At 42.5% G+C, this 17,525-nt stretch overlaps 3 protein-coding genes across 3 annotated transcripts; 2 read left to right on the top strand and 1 right to left on the bottom strand.

The window, feature by feature from the left end:
* Positions 1 to 1,298: 1,298 nt before the first annotated feature.
* On the top strand, positions 1,299 to 6,879 carry LOC114135845 (protein transport protein Sec61 subunit alpha-like 1). Its single transcript, XM_028003462.1, has 12 exons — positions 1,299 to 1,447; positions 2,175 to 2,242; positions 2,341 to 2,406; positions 2,495 to 2,573; positions 2,902 to 3,033; positions 3,144 to 3,253; positions 3,374 to 3,527; positions 3,715 to 3,875; positions 3,957 to 4,154; positions 5,045 to 5,236; positions 5,311 to 5,387; positions 5,804 to 6,879. The coding sequence occupies exons 1-12, from the start codon at positions 1,441 to 1,443 to the stop codon at positions 5,988 to 5,990; spliced, it is 1,431 nt and encodes a 476-aa protein (XP_027859263.1). The 5' UTR covers positions 1,299 to 1,440; the 3' UTR covers positions 5,991 to 6,879.
* Positions 6,880 to 8,349: 1,470 nt separating this feature from the next.
* Positions 8,350 to 10,658, top strand: chchd4a (coiled-coil-helix-coiled-coil-helix domain containing 4a). Its single transcript, XM_028004029.1, has 3 exons — positions 8,350 to 8,530; positions 8,953 to 9,051; positions 9,521 to 10,658. Exons 1-3 carry the CDS (start codon positions 8,509 to 8,511, stop codon positions 9,850 to 9,852), a joined length of 453 nt encoding a protein of 150 aa, XP_027859830.1. The 5' UTR covers positions 8,350 to 8,508; the 3' UTR covers positions 9,853 to 10,658.
* Positions 9,892 to 17,525, bottom strand: LOC114136188 (netrin-4). The gene is made up of 10 exons (XM_028004028.1): positions 16,753 to 17,525; positions 14,899 to 15,374; positions 14,516 to 14,815; positions 13,823 to 13,949; positions 13,480 to 13,668; positions 12,316 to 12,532; positions 11,731 to 11,852; positions 11,588 to 11,656; positions 11,341 to 11,511; positions 9,892 to 11,225 (listed from the first exon to the last, which is right to left on the bottom strand). Exons 1-10 carry the CDS (start codon positions 16,871 to 16,873, stop codon positions 11,050 to 11,052), a joined length of 1,968 nt encoding a protein of 655 aa, XP_027859829.1. The 5' UTR covers positions 16,874 to 17,525; the 3' UTR covers positions 9,892 to 11,049.

Here is a 17,525-nt window from a genome sequence, read left to right as displayed (position 1 = left end):
ATAATAGTGACTACATCTGTGGTTGATCTTAAATAGAAAGAAAAACGTTAGACCTATCTATGTTACAGCATCAGTAAAATTGAATTAAAGAAGACATTAATATTTGTATTTAGGGTCAGTCTGGAATCCAGGAAAAACTGAATTCACACAAGGCATGTCAACAAACGCACAAACTTTCATAGTTTGAAAGTTATGTCAACAAAGCCATAACTTAAAAGATAATTTCCTAATTTCTTGTGACCGCATCGTCAAACTTTTGTCGTTGGTGTAAAATCAAAGAAGCAAAATAGAAAATAGAGAAAAATATTGGACAAGAATATTTGGACAAGAATGTTGGGGATGACTCCTGCTCCATCTGCTGGATGATTTGGAAATAGCTTCTCTTCCAAGATTAAGGGGGCAGAATAGGAGAAACGATTTATTTCTGTAATATAATGTTTCTGCTGTCTGCTGTGTTTGTTTCTGAATAAATAATGACATAACATAACCTGTTAGTATATTCAAGTTACTGTTTAAAAAGCCTAGTGCAGATATATCTGTTTTTATTTATCTCTCTCTTTTTTCTTTTTTTTTACAAGTTGCACGTTTCTTTTAATCTGATTGCGCTATTTGTCAAGACGTGTACAGCATTAGTGTCTTATGTTGTAATTTACTGTGCAGGCGCTTATACTTATTTTTACATGTTTTCCTTTGTGTGAATTTGAATACTTCCACTTATCTTTAACTTGCTGCTACTACACATGTGGTGTTGGAATAGATATATTGTGGAGAAAAAAATAGTCTCAAAATATTTTCTGTCCATAATATTTCTATTCTATTCTATTCTGGTGTGTCCCTGTTGTAATTGAAAGCAGCGAATATCTGTAAAACCTTTGAACGTGAACTCCATGATTTTTAATTTTTTTTTTAAAAAATGAACAAAAGTGAGGGATTGCGGGCCTTAAATGTCTTATAAATCCTAATTTTAGGTTTTAAAAATTCTCCTGAGTGCAGTTACCTTGCCCCTACTTGAACAAAGATAGAAAAAAAAAAAAACAAAAGAAACGGTTTGCAGCTTTAATCAGAGAGGCGGGGTAGGTTGGTTGAAGTCTCCAAATCACAGCCACTGGTTACTCTAGGAATGGGGCGCCCTCTAGCGGACAGGAGGTCTTTGTGGATAACAGAAGCTTGTTTAAAACATAAGCGTTTTTTAAAAAATCACAAATTTTTCACATGGAAATAGTTATTCTGGAAGGCTTGCTTAACTGTGCACGCCGCCTGTGGCGGATAATATCATGCGATGTTTGTTCGTCCGAGAAGTGACGTGTGCCTGCGGCTCGTCTGGTGACGTGTCTCTCCGACTCTCTCTTTCCTCTCGCAGCGGCTGATGGAGCCACACTGACTCCTCTGTGCACTCAAAACTGTTAACAGCTACACAGCAGGAGTCGGCCCACGGACACCATGGGGAGTAAGTGCTTTCCCCTTTTGTTCTTCTGCGTATCTTCCTGAAGATATCTGAATTAGCGGCTTGCGTTTTTAAACTTGGAAGCGGAGGGAACAGCGAGCTCTCGCAGGGAAGCTAACTAGCTAACCTTCGTCAGGTTATGTGGAAAGTTCAACCTGCTTATAAAGACCACAGGTTTAAAGCTGTGGCTCACTGAACATTGGCGGAGTTGGTTTACAGATTACACCAGATTTATAAAGTCGGCTGTGGCTTTTGAACGCTTTTGTCGGCGGGTTTGCGGTGAAACACAGCAGTTAGCATTTAGCTAATGTTAATTCAATTGAATCTGCACCTAATTTGTCTTCCGTTTGTTATTAAACGCTGCTGTCTGACACCTGTCCTTTGTAATTAACTGTGTCATCTGGGTTGTAGTCATTAAGTCTCTAGCTACTGTTATATTCAGCATCAGTGATGGACAGAGCTCACAGAGACTGGAAACGTCTGAAAGGGACTGCGCAGTGAACACCAGTAGCTCCGAGGCTTTCTCAGGCTCACATATTTAGCCTTGATCATGTTAACCAGTTGACCTCTGGTGTTGTTTTGCTTCGCTGGCAGCTGGTTAGTGATGACGTTGCATCAGCGCTCACCTGGTCAGAGAGGTTAAAATGTGGCTGACGTCGCAAAAGAAGGTTGTCGGGTCTCACAGGTATCCTCTCTCTTTGTCCCCACCTCCCCTTTTTTCTTCATGCAGTTAAATTTTTGGAAGTTATCAAGCCTTTCTGCGCAGTCCTGCCAGAGATTCAGAAACCAGAAAGAAAGGTAAGCTCTTGCCCCCTCTTTTTTTTAATATACATTTGTAGGTTTTGTCAGAATCTCAACTATTTACTTATTTATGGGTTTTTTTATTTTTATTGCAGATTCAGTTCAGGGAAAAGGTACTATGGACCGCCATCACGTTATTCATCTTTCTGGTGTGCTGCCAGGTTTGTATCCAGGTCCGATACTTTGTTCTGACAGCTTTTCTTTTTCTGCACAGTGGCTAACATCGATGTTTTTATGCATTTGTTTCAGATCCCTCTGTTTGGCATCATGTCGTCAGATTCAGCAGATCCTTTCTACTGGATGAGAGTAATCCTGGCCTCCAACAGAGGTGTGTATGTCGCACGTCTGCCACTCTCAGTAAAAACTAGAAGATCCGCGAGAAGCCCTCGTTACTAAAACCCCACAGAGACATTCTGGTGACCGATTACATGATCTTCTGCTTGGTTCACGCTGAATGGTGAAGTGCTGGGCAGAAAGTAAAAATCTGCCAAGTAACTGCTAACATACCCTTGCTAGCTATCTATTTTCTTTGTGTCTGTCGTGGGTAAGTGCAAATTTATCTCCAGTTGGATGGACTAAGTTTGTACATTTCAGTAGTCAGATGTGTGCAGTCTCCTTAGCGATGTAGCTGAGCTCTTCTCCTCTTTGGCCTGCAGGTACACTCATGGAGCTCGGCATCTCACCGATTGTCACCTCAGGCCTCATCATGCAGCTGCTGGCTGGCGCCAAGATCATTGAAGTTGGCGACACCCCCAAAGACAGAGCTCTCTTCAATGGAGCTCAGAAATGTACGTCTGCGTTTGAGGATGCCTCCATTTGATACTTTTTGTAATAAAAAAGTAAAAAGATTTTAGTCTGTCCTCTATTAACGTTGTTTTTCTTCTCTTTTTGTGTGCAGTGTTTGGAATGATCATCACCATTGGACAGGCCATTGTTTATGTCATGACGGGCATGTACGGAGATCCTTCAGAGATGGGTGCTGGCATCTGCCTGCTGATCATCATTCAGGTTATTACTAATGAGAATAGAAAATTGTTAAAGTTTTAGATGGAAAAGTGGAAATGGATCATTGTTAATCTTCATGTTTTTGCTCAGAAGTTGTGATTTTAAATTTTTTCCCCTCTCCAGCTCTTTGTTGCCGGTCTGATAGTGTTGCTCCTGGATGAGCTTCTCCAGAAGGGCTACGGTCTGGGATCTGGTATTTCTCTCTTCATTGCAACCAATATCTGTGAAACCATCGTCTGGAAGGCCTTCAGCCCCACAACTGTCAACACTGGCAGAGGTATTAGCATTGAAAACATCCTCTTTTTTTGTATTTTTAAGCTTGGAGACAGCAGATCTCTAAGCTTAGAGATCATTCGATTCAGTCAGTCACTTTGCATCTGTCACGGACAGATCATGCTTATGGTCACCTGCCATGTATGTGTATCTCAGTTTGTTACTGTCACTAAACAATGTGTTTTATCCAGGTACTGAGTTTGAGGGAGCCATTATCGCTCTCTTCCACCTGCTGGCCACACGCACAGACAAAGTGCGCGCCCTCAGAGAAGCTTTCTACAGACAAAACCTGCCTAACCTCATGAACCTCATCGCCACCGTCTTCGTGTTCGCCGTGGTTATATATTTCCAGGTGAGGCTTTTAGCGCCGCATTACCTTCTGTTGTACAAAACGAGCTTGGATCACACGGTCCCGTTTCTGTGACGTCGTCAGGGCTTCAGAGTGGACCTGCCCATCAAGTCGGCTCGTTACCGTGGGCAATACAACACCTACCCCATCAAGCTTTTCTACACCTCCAACATCCCCATCATCCTGCAGTCTGCCTTAGTGTCCAATCTGTACGTGATCTCCCAGATGCTGTCGACGCGTTTCAGCGGCAACTTCCTGGTCAATCTCTTAGGAACCTGGTCTGTAAGTATTACAATGGTGCTGTACTCCTGAAACGTTTCCACTTTTTGCGACGTTACAACAACAAACTTTTTATGTTTTTAATCATTTTAATGAAGGCCTACACAAAGTATCACATCAGTGTGAATGGGAAGGAAAAGGTTATTAGGGGTCGCTGGCCTGGTCTTTTATTTAAAGTTTGCATTTTATACCTCCTTACGCCCTTTAATGAAATCTCTGTGCAACCAGTTGCATTAAATGGACGCCACATGTCTAATCTGTCTTATTCCAGCTGTTTTGTGCAAGATTCATTGGTTTGTCGAACGTGTTGACAAGGACCAATTCAATTTATAAAGTGCCAATTCACAACGAGTGTTGCCTCGATGCACTTCACCAAGGAGAAAAAAATCTCAATCATATATTTCAATTGATCCTAGTTATCAAATGGTACAGTAAGCTCAGTTAATTACTCAAAGTAGTTTAAAAAGTTTTTATCTAAGGAAAGCAGCCAGATTGCATTGATTGACCTGTAGAAAATTGCTTGCTTTCCGTCATTGGCTTTACAGTGATCCCTCATACTGAGCTTGCATGTTGCGACGGTGGAAAGGAAAAACTCCCCTTTAACACAGGGTGTCCGCACGTCCTTAAAAAGTCTCGAGCTCATGTATCCAAAATTGACTTCAATTTATTTTTAAACATGAATCTCTGATCTTAAATTTTGCCATGGCAGGACTCTTTAATCTGTGTACTGTACCGTCTGTTTGGCAGACGTTATGAGTCGCCCTCGGCCGTCTTCACTGAGTTCTGTGAAACACCCTGCTCCAGATTTCACCCGTCTAAAAAAACAAACGATTGCGTCAAGTTTAAAACCGCTTCCTGCACGATTCCTGACCAAACCAAAAAAATGTTTCCAGGACACTTCAAGTGGAGGACCAGCCCGGGCCTACCCAGTGGGCGGCCTCTGCTACTACCTTTCTCCTCCCGAGTCGTTTGGTTCTGTCCTGGATGACCCGGTTCACGCCGTCATCTACATCGTCTTCATGCTGGGTTCCTGTGCCTTCTTCTCAAAGACCTGGATCGAGGTGTCGGGATCTTCAGCCAAAGACGTAAGCGCCGTGTCGCGCAGCTGGATCGGGTTTGACGCTGGAAACGTTTACAGATGTCATGTTGTTCTCATCAGGTGGCAAAGCAGCTGAAGGAGCAGCAGATGGTGATGAGGGGACACAGAGAGACCTCCATGGTGCATGAACTAAACAGGTACCGAATGCATTAGATACCGGAGTGCCACTTCACAAGAAGGTTCCCCTTACTGGTTTATATGTTAGTAATTCATCTCTAAACACTTTATAAGTCATTAATAACTGTTTATTATTCATTAAATAAGAGTGAGAAGGAGACTAAAGTCTAAAGGTTTCTTGCCAGACTGAACTAAGTCTGTTCACCTATATATTTTATCTAGAGATGTTATTCTAAACCTTTCAGACTTCCTTGTAAACATAATTTTTTAGCATATGGTCTCCTCATCCTTAATTACTGATTTACAAAGTGTTTATAGATGAGTGGATAACATATCTTAAAACTGTTTATTAGCCAGCTGTAAGAGGAGCCTTATTGGAAACTGGGAGGTGATGTTGTTCTTTATTTTTGTCTCTAATTCTGCTGCTTCTCTGCAGGTATATCCCCACAGCCGCTGCGTTCGGAGGGCTCTGTATAGGAGGGCTGTCCGTCATGGCGGACTTCCTGGGAGCCATCGGCTCGGGGACAGGAATCCTCCTGGCCGTTACCATCATCTACCAGTACTTTGAGATCTTTGTGAAAGAGCAGAGTGAAGTTGGCAGTATGGGAGCGCTGCTCTTCTAATATCAAATTTGCCAATCTCCTGACACATACAAAGAATCCACCTGTTTTTTATTGTTTTGTTCTTGCAACTTCTTCTGTTGGTGTATTTCGCAGCAGGGATAAGTAATTTTTTTTTTTTTTTAACTCCACCATTTTTGTTTTCCACCGTACTGCTCTTGCTTGAGAAAAGTGTTTTGGTTACATTGAGAGCTGAGCATAGTATTGGTTGTCATCCATCTCTTTAGTTTTTTTTAAAATTATTATTTCTGTAGAGGTTTCTGCAGGCTGCCTGAATCGCCTGGTTGCTCCAGCAGCCCGTTGACGCTTTAAAGCACACGGTTTGTGAGTGGCTGTCTTCGACTTACCTCAGGCATTTTTGTTTATTACTGTAGGCGTTTAAGGAACACTAAGACGGCAACATCGTTTTGATCCCTGATCTCATCCAGAAAATATTATGTTTGGACATTTTGGGGGGAGTTGATAGAAAGCCATGCTGTACATCCTCTGTCAACCAAGTCTGAGGTCTCCAGGAGCCCAGAGTAGGATGCAGAAAGCATAGAGAATATGCCGGCACTCCTCGTAATTGTCTCCGTTTGTCTCAGACAAACTATTTGTCATGTTCATTTTTATTTTTTTTTTATTTCTTTTTTTGTTTTAAATCACAGACTGTTTATATCCACAGCCGTCTTGCGCTGGGAACAGCGTTTGTCCAAAGTCCCTGGGCCCTCAGCGGAACATGTTCGCCTGCGTTGCCATGCTCTTTTATCCCCAGACTGAATCGCTGCTGAAAACTGCCGGGATGGTCGGGATGAGGGTGGGTTTGATAGGGCTGAGAAAGGGGTTCATTTTTGTTTTTACTTTATGTAAGACATAATTGTGTTATTAAAAAAAGACAATGTTTTCCAACACAGTTTGTGGTTTCATTTTTTTATGATGTTGATCTTTGAATGGAAAATGGAGTGTTAATACCTGTTGAACTTCTCATATGGGCAGTATTATGTATTTTATTATGACGAAAAATAAAAAAAAAGATCTTATGTTTTATTTTCTAGGCACATAGTGATATTTTATATTATCTAGTAACTTACCTACGATTGTTATACAAATGGTATATATATCAAACATGACATTTGACTTTGCATTTTAAAACTTTGAAATTGGGCTTCTGTCTCTTTAAGAAGCTCCTGTTGTTTATGACATGCCACCTTCAGGAAGTCATCAAAACTGCTTCTCATTATGCTGTTTAAGCAAAGTTGCAGTTTGAAGGCCATTGAGGTTTATGAACAAACCGTATCATGAAGACAAAGTAATATGACCTCCAAATGGTAAACCAGGCATAGAAGATCAAAAATAGCATCAAAACCTTGAAACTTGTGTAAAACCTGCTTGTTTATCATTCAGGAAAGTAACACAAGGCAGATAGGGCTGCCAGAAATTTTACTCAACTGAGGGTAGTGTAACTTTAAAATATTACTCAAAAGTAAAACTAGTCAAAGTATTTATTATTATTTTTTTTTTAAAATAACCAAATGTAACCTGTTACACTCTTCTGGCACAGATGCTACTGCCTCCGTGTTTCACCATGGGAATGATGTGTTCAGTGTTTTGCGCAATGTTAGATTTTCTCCCCAAGGATAATTTTGCATGAAGCCCAAAACGTTCAGTTTGAATCCAAATTACACACACACACACCTGTTGGGCTATCACGTAAGATCTCAGTCAAAAGCTGAGATCTTACGGTTGCAACGTGGCAAAAGGTTGAAAGTTCAGTTAATAATAATAAAACAATATTAAACTGAAAATTCAGCAATTTTATCCCGAAATGTTTTTTTTTTGTTTTTTTTTTAAACTTTATTTATTGTAATAAACAACAATACAAATGTACTGTGAACAAATCTCAGGAAGATAACAATAATTTACCAGGGGGAGCATAAAATAAAGCAAGAAGATAAGAAAACGACAATAAATATAAATATGTATAAAGGAAATAGCACAAATTGTGATACGTGTGCCAGATGTCACAGTGCATTAACATAAAAGATAATCCAAAATTCCAAGTTGATTACAAGCCCGTATTGTTGATTCTGCTTTTTGATTAGTGGAGGACTGAATTGTTGATAAATAATGTTTAAGTTCGATCAAAAAAACTAAAAGATTTGGTTTTTTCTTCAAAAATGTGCATTTATGTAGGTGAAATTTAGCCTTAATAATTAGTAAATTGATAAGGAGACTCTTTACACTCATTCCTCCATTTTGTTGAAATCCAAATAAGACATTTTCCCAATATAAGTGAAAGCCTGCTGAAATTTTGGAATCAACTGACAAAATCGACTTGTGTGACGTCATTTTTGTGCGCGAACACGGACAGGTCACCGTGCAGGCAGGCGGCGCGGGGGCGGAGTCAACCCCGCCGGTCACAGAACTCCGGGTGACACCTGCTATTCTGTCAAATGAAATCTCAGTTGTTTCTCGGTGCCTCTCGCCTCGGTCGTCTTTTATCGAGAGGGACGAAGGTCCACGGACAAGAGTACAAGCAGACATGTCGTACTGCAAGCAGGAAGGTAATTTAAATGTTCTTCAGTGTCATGTTTCGGTCCATTTCGGGGCAAGGTAAGGGGCAAACATGCTGCATGCTAAGCTAACGTCTAGAAACAGCGAGAACTTCCCGCAGCCTCGAGCTGTAGATAGCCGGCTTAGGAAGGAAACCTTCTCTAGTTGTAAAATTGGACCGGAAATTAACTGTAGAGCTTAAGTGAATTACACCCTGAGTACCGCCATAACAGACAAAGAGGATAAATTGTCTGCAGTGCTGTTTAACAAGTCGCGGCAATCCTTTGAATCAGTGTGGACACCAGAGGGCGCTGTCTGTCCATTTTTCAGTGAAACAGCAGCTACAGTTATACTTCTGCTTTTGTAATACGGAAAACCTGGCAAGCAAACCACATTCACTGTCATTGTGGCTGACTTTTCATTCTTACTTAAGGTAAGGACCGGATCATCTTCGTGACCAAAGAAGACCACGAGACTCCCAGCAATGCCGAGCTCATAGCAGATGACCCTGATGACCCTTATGAGGAGCAGGGTGAGTATTCTGCAGGAAAAAGTATTATCATACTTGCATTCTTCTGGCATTTAAGCATGTCTGTCTGATTAAAGCAGATGGGTTCTGATGTCCAAACTGCATTTAGAGTTTTAATTTCTAAGTGGTAATCATGTTTGTAACCACCCATGTTAAAATTTTGCAATTTTTTTTTCTAATAATTTGAAAGAAACTTGCATATCAAATACACATTTCGAAAGCTTGTCAGCATGACTGTGAACAAGTAAATAATAATAATAAAAAAATTACTTATTTTACAAGTAAAACTTTCCTTGGATAAGTCAAGTATGTACTCTATGTAGGCTCAAATATTTGTCAACTGTTTTAATATTTTTTGGAAGCAAATTTTTATTTTTTTTTTTAAATCAGTTAGAGGGTGTTGCTAAGGAATGATGCTTGTATTACTTTAAGTCGAGCCAAACTGACCCGTGTCAACGTCTTGTTTGTGAAGGCCTGATTCTGCCCAATGGAGAAATAAACTGGAACTGCCCCTGCCTGGGCGGCATGGCCAGCGGGCCCTGCGGCTCTCAGTTCAAGGAGGCCTTTTCATGCTTCCACTACAGCCAGGAGGAGGTGAAAGGCTCCGAGTGCCTCGAGCAGTTCCGCAGCATGCAGGAGTGCATGCAGAGGTACCCCGACCTCTATCCGCAGGAGGAAGACAAAGAAAACCCTCCCTCAGCTGAATCGGGCGGTTCTCCTGCTGCCGACGGCTCTGTCTTATTGTCTGAGAATGACTCTTCTTCAGTAGCTTCACCAGACAGCGTGTCGGCTGCAGACGGCTAGCTAGAGCCAGTCAGACCATCGCAGAGTGACTCTTCTTGAGCAAAATGTCTTTAAAGGTTTTTCGTGGAACAACAGCAGAGGACTGTATATATTTTCTATAAAAGTGATTTGTCTTCTAACCTCTAAATGATGAAAGGTTACCCTCATGTTGTTAGCAGGGACTTGAGCTGTTGGACTTGTATTACATGATATGCAACAGCAGTTTATATCGCTGCTTCTTGTGAATGACAGAAGAGCCTTTTTCAGTGTCAGTCTGTTAATGTAAGCTAAAGAAAATTGGTTAAAATCCAAACTGACATTAGTTTAAGCTATAATAGCTTGATTTTTTTTCTCAAGATATTATTGATGTGTAATATCAATTCCCTTTTTATCACTTGAGACCAAAACAGAGGGAAAAATGAAAGAAACGTGTTCTGTTTGTCACTGTGCTCTTTGTCCAGTAGAAATCTCCGCACAACAAATTAATGTTGTCATTGATATTCTTGCTGTCAAAACAAACAAAAATAGTCATAAAGTGGTTGTTGAAGTCACCATCAAGTTTTCAGGGTGTCTCTGTTTGTAGCAAAAAAGATTCTGTCTTCAACTGGTCATCTAGTTATCTTTTTTTCTCTGACTTCTGTTCTGTTGAAGACGAGGAACAATATCCTTACGTTTTATGGAATAAATATGTTTTTATTGGTCGACAAGAGAAAGCTGACAAATAAATGAAAGGTGTGGATTGAATGAGATCTGAAGACCTAACATTTACACCAGGAGCCCATAAACAAATTCATGAACAAAGAAAAATAAACTTTTCAAGTTTACATAAATTCTGTCTAGATGATTCTTTCCCTTTCCAGCCTAGATGTGCGAAGCTGGTAAAGAAACGCCGAAAAGCAAAGTAACTGTAAGGAAGGACTGCAAAGTGTTGAGGCTGCGGTGCTGAATGCATGATGCTCTTCTGACGTTCTGCGAAAGAAAGATGAACACCATTTTCCTTCAATTAAACAATAATACATTAGTTTGGTCAAATATATACACATCCAATAAAATCCATTAAGGTTTGTGGTTGTAACATGACACAATATGAATCTTTCAAAGGAAAACTCTTCCAAGGCCATTTGTGAACTCATCTGTCTTTGAGTTTGAGTCTTGGGGGGTTTTTTCAGTCACTTTCAGACTTTTAAAGTTTCTTTTGCTGAGTAGTCCACTTTCACGTCAAGTTATGTCCTCTAAATTTTGCTCTGCCTGTTTGTATTGTAGACATCCTTTCCTCAGCGCCTCTGATAAAAGCAAAGCTAGTCGAGGCGTCCACGGAACCGCTACGCTCTGCATGGTGACCAACAAACGACCCGTTCCCGGCTCCTCTGGGCCAGCAAGCAAGTATTTCACACCTAAAGGGGGAAACGGTGTAAAAGTAAAATCTCTTAGGGCTGCGTTTTAAAAAACACAGATTACTTATTGACTTTACTGAAGCTTGATCCATCACAGTTTTTGCGACGTGCTTACCTGGGTTGAGGACGGGGCAGGTGCAGCCCCGATGGGTCCAGGGCAGAGGGAACACGCTGGCGGTCCCCAAGTGCAGCGCCACCCGACCCGATCGAATCACCTTACGGACTTTGACCCGTACCTCTGCGTGGCTGCCCTTGTCGTGCGCCGACAGCACGCTCGCCTTCATCACTGTCATGAACGGCGAAGGAAGAAGGTCAAAAGGGTTGTTTGAAGCCATTTCAATCATAAGCAGTTCTTTTCTCACCGTAGTCATGTTTGGTCTTGCAGAGGTCAGAGACGCTTCTCAGACTTTTCTCCTTACACCTGCATTTCCCTGTGTAAGGACAGTACGTTATGCTCTGCTTTTATTGTTCCAAAACTATTCTCGACAGTGCAAACAAACATCACCTGTATGGTGTAGAGCAGACACTGCAAGCTCCTTCGACCATTCTTCCTCAGCTATGAACATGTCGTCCACATCTGGGATTTTTCCACCAATAGGCACGTTTAGTATGTGATTATTTGGGTAGCTGTAAAAGTGGAAATATATTTTTTGCCCACTGAACCAATCAGCATAAAAACCTGCCCTCAAAAGACTTATTGAGAGGGGGAACTTGAAAGATTTTAGAGGGAAGGGTAAACTTTTAGCTGGACAGCCAGTTACAGTCGAATGGTTTAAACTTTGAACCACAAGCACTGCCCATGTCTTAGAGTCCCAGTCAAAGCCCAGACTTTAATCCAATTGAGAATTTCTCCCAAGATTTGCTTTGTTTCTTTTTACTGATGCGTTCTATTCAAACGTTGGTCGAGATTTACCCTTTAAGACTTGCAGACATAGACACAGGAAAAGGTGGTTCTACTAAGTGTCAAGTCAAAGTGCTGACAGCAAATGTATGTGACAGTATTTATGTTTTTATTCATTGTTGGATCAATCTACAGTCAGATTTCTTTCAAATTGCAACTTAATTTTTTAAAATGACTTTAGAAGTCTACCGGTTCAAACAGAGTCCTGTAGTTGGATCGCAGCTGTTTGGACAGACACAGGGCGTGCAGCCATCCCCTCCGAAGCCCCAGTAGCCGGGGCGGCAGTGGCTGCAGCTCATGCCCCCTACGCCAGGCTTACACTGGCACTGGCCATTCCTAGGGTCGCACCAGGGTGCCACTTGTCCAGGTGGGGTAGGCAAGGAACCCCGGGGATCACACCAGCAGCCTAGAACATGGACAGAGACAGAAAGGATTAGCACACTTACTACTTACTGTTTTATTCTAGTTCAATTGATTGATTTTCAATAAGTTAGTAGGGAGAATCTTTCAATCTCATACACATTCATTTTGACCCATTGCCAACAGAAACAGAGTGATCATGAAGCTGTGATTGACTTTAATTTAAGATTGAGAGCCTCCAACAATCCATCCAGCTGTGACACTAACAAGCCACATATTCATCCAACTAGTCATCCAAACCATCCATCTATCCATTCAACTGTATACACTCATCCAGCAAACCTTACATCCAACTAACCATTCATCCAATTACTCATCCATCCAACCAACCAGCCATCCATCCAACTGTGAATCTAACAAGCAATATATCCATCTGTAAATACATCCATTAATCCAACAAACCATCCATCTCTAAATACATCCATCCATTCAGCCATCTACTCATCCAACAAACCATCCATCTCTAAATACATCCATCCATTCAGCCATCTACTCATCCAACAAACCATCCATGATAAAATGGTAAATACTTTGTACTTGTACAGCGCTTTATTGAGTCCAAAGGATCCCAAAGCACTTCACACTACAGTCAGTCAGCTTGCCACACTCACACTGTGATGGTGGCAAGCTACTGGATAGTAGCCACAGCTGCCCTGGGGCAGACTGACAGAAGTGAAGCTGCCATGCACCGGCGCCACCAGGCCCTCTCAGCCCCACCGGCAGGCAAGGTGGGTGAAGTGTCTTAGCCACTTCACCCGTAAATTAATCCATCTGTAAATTAATCTGTCAATCCAACAAACCAACCATCTATCCAGCCAATCGTCCATCCATCCATGAATGAGGGGACGGTCATTAAATCAGTAAAACCATGATTACAAGGTCATAATGTTATAACCCTAAATTCTTATTAACTCGTGATCAATAGACTCTTACGTGTGCAGGCGTAGGGAGACTTAAGGGGCATGGGCCGGTGGCGATAGTAACCGTGACGGCAGCGCTGACACCTGCGGCCCTCAGTGTTATGCTGACAGTTGTTACAGACACCTCCGCTGACTCCATCCGTGGAGATCCACGCCCGGAGAGAGAAGTGACAGCTCTCTGCATGGCCATGGCACTCACACTCTTCAAAAACAGAGGGGTGGGGGGGTCATCATAGGTGGTAGAGAGGCAAGGAGGGAAATTGACTGGTCATAAACAAAAACTCGGAGAAGTGACAGAAACACAGGACTCTGAGACTAAAATGGTCAGATAACACAGTCCAATATTGATCACTTACTCTGACATGGGTTCGGCTCACCACTGCTGCCATTGGCGGGCCTCCAGGGCCGATTGTTATACAGCGGGGCACACCTCTCACAGTGATCCCCATCAGTGTGATGGACGCAGAGACACTTTCCAAATACCTAGATGAGATGCTGCTCAGTTTCTTTATCCAACATTAGTTAATTGTTACACACACTTGATCTTAAAAACGTTTAAGGTTCAAGAGTTGAAAGTGTTAATGATGAGCCATTTATCAACAGGTACTTTTGGAAACACCCAACTGTACACTACAAAGCAAGCACAAGAAAAAGAACAAAAATGCACAAAATATCAAAAATAATCTGTCTTTGCATTTATCAGCTCCTTCGGTAATTTTGTGAAAAGCCTTAAAGGTAAATGTACCGTTATTGCAGAAGCTATTCTTCACAATTGACTAAACTTGAAAATCTTTTTTAAAAATTATTTTTACTGTCTCCCACGAGTTTAAATGTAACAAAGGCCCACTCTTTAAAATGAGGAAGAAAGAGAACATGCCATATAAGAAAGCCATATATGAGTTTATCTTCATAAGTCAGTTAATTCATAAGAATCACCTTTTCCTGTTAGATTTAACATCCATCAAAAGGAACAGACATTACATTAACCATCAGACACTTTTTTATGTCTTAGCTTCTCGTCTGACACAAATGCAAGACTCACCACTTACCATGTCACTGTCTTGTCTTTTGTCTTCACTGATTTTATGTGGTAAGCAATATTCGGCATGCCCATGGCACAGGCATGTCCCTCTGGCCAGCAATGTGGAAATGGCAAATGGTGCTGAGGGTGGGCTTTCTGAAGTGGCTGTGGGGTTTGTCCATGTTGCAGAGGAGTTCACAGATGCAGGACAAGTCTGAGCTTTCAATAGTCTGATGCGGAGATTTGTGATGGTAAGGCGGACAAGGGCCTCTGGACTGTAGGGGTCAAAGGTTTTTCCACTTCTTGGATCCAGAGTACGTATGATTACCTAGTAGAGAGGGGAGGAGAGAGGTAAATAGCACTGGTTGGGTGTTATGAAAATGCTTTACATCTTTGTGCAAACTTCTTTACCTCCCCACCGCTACAAGGGAGAGGACTAGAATACCGGGACGTGCACAGCGAGCCCGGCCCTCTGAGGTCATCGTCCAAGTTAAATTCCACCCTGCAGTTGTGAGAAAACACCTTGAGAGCCTCCCAGGTCTTTCCAAAATCAGCGGAGCGCTCAATGACCATGGCAGCAGGTCTGGGAGATCTGAAGACCAAAACTACATGAGACAGACAGAACTTTGTCTCCAGATCCAACCGGATCTCGTCCTGTTCCATCTCGCCTCCTCTCGATGCCCACCAGGTGTCCGGATGCAAAAACGGGTCGTCGGTCATCAGAGAAGGAGGATGAGTGTCTTCTTGGCATGAGCGGGGGTTCTCTGGAGGATGGGGACACAAACTTTGGAAATGGTTGGCACAGCAGTTTGTCCAGGTTGGAAGCGCCCGGCCGCTAGCCAGATTCCCGATGGGTGGACTGCAGGCTTGGTTTACACATCTGGAAGCTGCAACAAACAGAGTGTGAACGAGTTGGTGAAAAGACAAACTGGGCAATTCAATGCCTTGCAAAAGTATTTGAACCAGTTGCGGTTTTCCACTTGCGTCATGTTATAACCACAAACCTCAGAGTACTTAATAGGGATTTTATGTGGCAGACCAACAAAAAGCAACGGGAAAACGACAGAAACCACATAAACTGGAAGAAAGTGATGCATGACTGTCCACATGCTTTTGCAAAAAGTATCTACGTGTTTTGAACATTTGTTTTTTGCCCCCTTTACACTAATCCCTGTAAATAGAACCCAGCGCAACTGAAGAAAAAAAAAGTAAAGAGGTACAAGATGACAGCCATTGCTGAAGGTAAGTCATATTGACCTCTTACTCACTATCAACACAGCGTACATGTGGAAGAAGGTGCTGATAGAATTCACACAAAATGCTTAGCGTGTCAGTAGACTAACATTCCCTCAGTGAAATTAGGTGCTGGCAGCATCCATCCAATTATTCATTTTATCCTACAGGGTAGAGGGGTTCTGGTACCCAGGAGTAGAGATCATTGGGCAAGAGGCAGGGTACACCCAAAACAGTGTAACAGAGACAAACCATACACACTCACACCTAAGGACAATTTGAAGAAACCAATTAACCTAACTCATGCTTTTGGTACCTGGAGAGAACCCAAGCATGCACAGGAAGGGAACATGCAGAAAGACCTCATGCAGAAAGACCGCGGCCAGGCAAGACTATATTGTTTCAGCAGAGGAAGACTTTTCCTCAGCAATGACAAGGACACTCCACAGGTTAATGGCTAAACTTCTGGACTGAGCTGAATGTAGAGCCAAACCTGCAACATGATGCATATGACTGGCCCAGAGGTTCAACGTCCGGCAGGACACCAACCCAAAACGGGCAGTCATAAGTGAATGTTTAAGATCGCAGCATCATGAGTTGCAGCGGCTCAATCAAATTCCATGCGGGAAAACCAACTGAGACTCATTGGCAAGACAAGAAAAAGACGTGCAGTATTGGTTGTAGAATTGCAGTATTGAATCAGGGTGAACATAACTGCCCTTATACTTCACATTTATATATAACTTCTACATAAAATCCCGTGAACGTTTCCTCTGCTGATATCATGGACAAAAAAACCCCAAAGTCAACCTCTTCGTGTTCTCCATGAATTATTAATCTGAATGACCATGACATCACTGCTGCTGCTCACTCTGTGACAGCATCAAGGGTTTCTCAGGTTCCATTGAATGGAAAGAGGTCCGATTTATCAGCAAGCTGTATGACTACAGCGTGATGGCTTTTTGTTTCTCTCCTGGGAAAGAAGGAACTGATGAACAGCATCGGCGCAACAAACACACGGGCGCTCCTCACCTGCTCCGCTGCGCGTCCCGATTAAGAGAAGCCATCCGAGCGCCACCAGCATGCTCTGCCCTCCTCTGCCCAGCACGTGAACCACCGTCATCCTTGTTCCTTCTGAGGTTACAACGCGCATGCAATCCCGCAAAAACGGGTCGCTGCATCGCGTCTACCCCAGTTAAAGAACATTTCTTCGCGGGTTACGCAACGCGCGTCCAGGTCCAGGCAAATCCGGGAGAATTTAGCCGGCGTTCTGCTTCCACCGCCCGGTGGAAGAAAAGGTCAAAGTTAACGCACCATCAAGGGATCCTGGGCAGAGCTGGATGGTTCATCGCGGGGGAGATCGAGAAGATGGAAGGAAAAGGAACGCTCCAACTCTGTTTTCTTTTATTTTTTATTTTACTGGTCTTTCATTTTGCTCCTAGAGAAACTAACCTCGTTCTGTCGTAGAAAATATATACATGAAAAAACATGCAAACGCTTCTATTATTCATTTAGTAGCAAGCCTAAAATATTAATCGTCCTGTCAATGTGCGCTCTCAGCGTGTTGGCTCAGCAGAGCAGCTTACGCTCTATTTATACAGTACATAGGCAGTGGCGGTCCTTGAGCGAATGACGCCCAGTGGCGCCCCAAATGGGGGGTTAAGGGGGACCATGTCCGACCCTGAAAATGCACCAACAGACTGCCTCCTCTTCCCCCTCCATCACCATTCTGTTATAGAATAGAAGGGAATATGCTTTATTGATCGCCAAGGTGAAATCGCTTATTAGTTGACAAGCTTCTCCAT

The sequence above is a fragment of the Xiphophorus couchianus genome, chromosome 20 (genome assembly GCF_001444195.1).
Source record: "Xiphophorus couchianus chromosome 20, X_couchianus-1.0, whole genome shotgun sequence".
In the NCBI taxonomy this organism is placed as follows: domain Eukaryota; kingdom Metazoa; phylum Chordata; class Actinopteri; order Cyprinodontiformes; family Poeciliidae; genus Xiphophorus; species Xiphophorus couchianus.
Note: the sequence above shows the minus strand (reverse complement) of the source record. Positions and strands in the feature narration are given on the sequence as shown.

What these genes read in the sequence shown, in the direction of transcription:
- LOC114135845 (XM_028003462.1), top strand. An exon ending in AATCCTGGCCTCCAACAGAG is followed by an intron (nt 2,574 to 2,901) that starts GTGTGTATGTCG and finishes TTTGGCCTGCAG; the next exon opens with GTACACTCATGGAGCTCGGC. An exon ending in GCCTGCTGATCATCATTCAG is followed by an intron (nt 3,254 to 3,373) that starts GTTATTACTAAT and finishes TCCCCTCTCCAG; the next exon opens with CTCTTTGTTGCCGGTCTGAT.
- chchd4a (XM_028004029.1), top strand. Translation starts at nt 8,509, where the DNA reads ATGTCGTACTGCAAGCAGGAAG. An exon ending in GTCGTACTGCAAGCAGGAAG is followed by an intron (nt 8,531 to 8,952) that starts GTAATTTAAATG and finishes TTCTTACTTAAG; the next exon opens with GTAAGGACCGGATCATCTTC. An exon ending in TGACCCTTATGAGGAGCAGG is followed by an intron (nt 9,052 to 9,520) that starts GTGAGTATTCTG and finishes TTGTTTGTGAAG; the next exon opens with GCCTGATTCTGCCCAATGGA.
- LOC114136188 (XM_028004028.1), bottom strand. Translation starts at nt 16,873, where the DNA reads ATGCGCGTTGTAACCTCAGAAGGAACAAGGATGACGGTGGTTCACGTG. An exon ending in CGGGACGCGCAGCGGAGCAG is followed by an intron (nt 15,375 to 16,752) that starts GTGAGGAGCGCC and finishes TGTTTGTTGCAG; the next exon opens with CTTCCAGATGTGTAAACCAA. An exon ending in TGAGCCGAACCCATGTCAGA is followed by an intron (nt 13,669 to 13,822) that starts GTAAGTGATCAA and finishes CTGTTTTTGAAG; the next exon opens with AGTGTGAGTGCCATGGCCAT.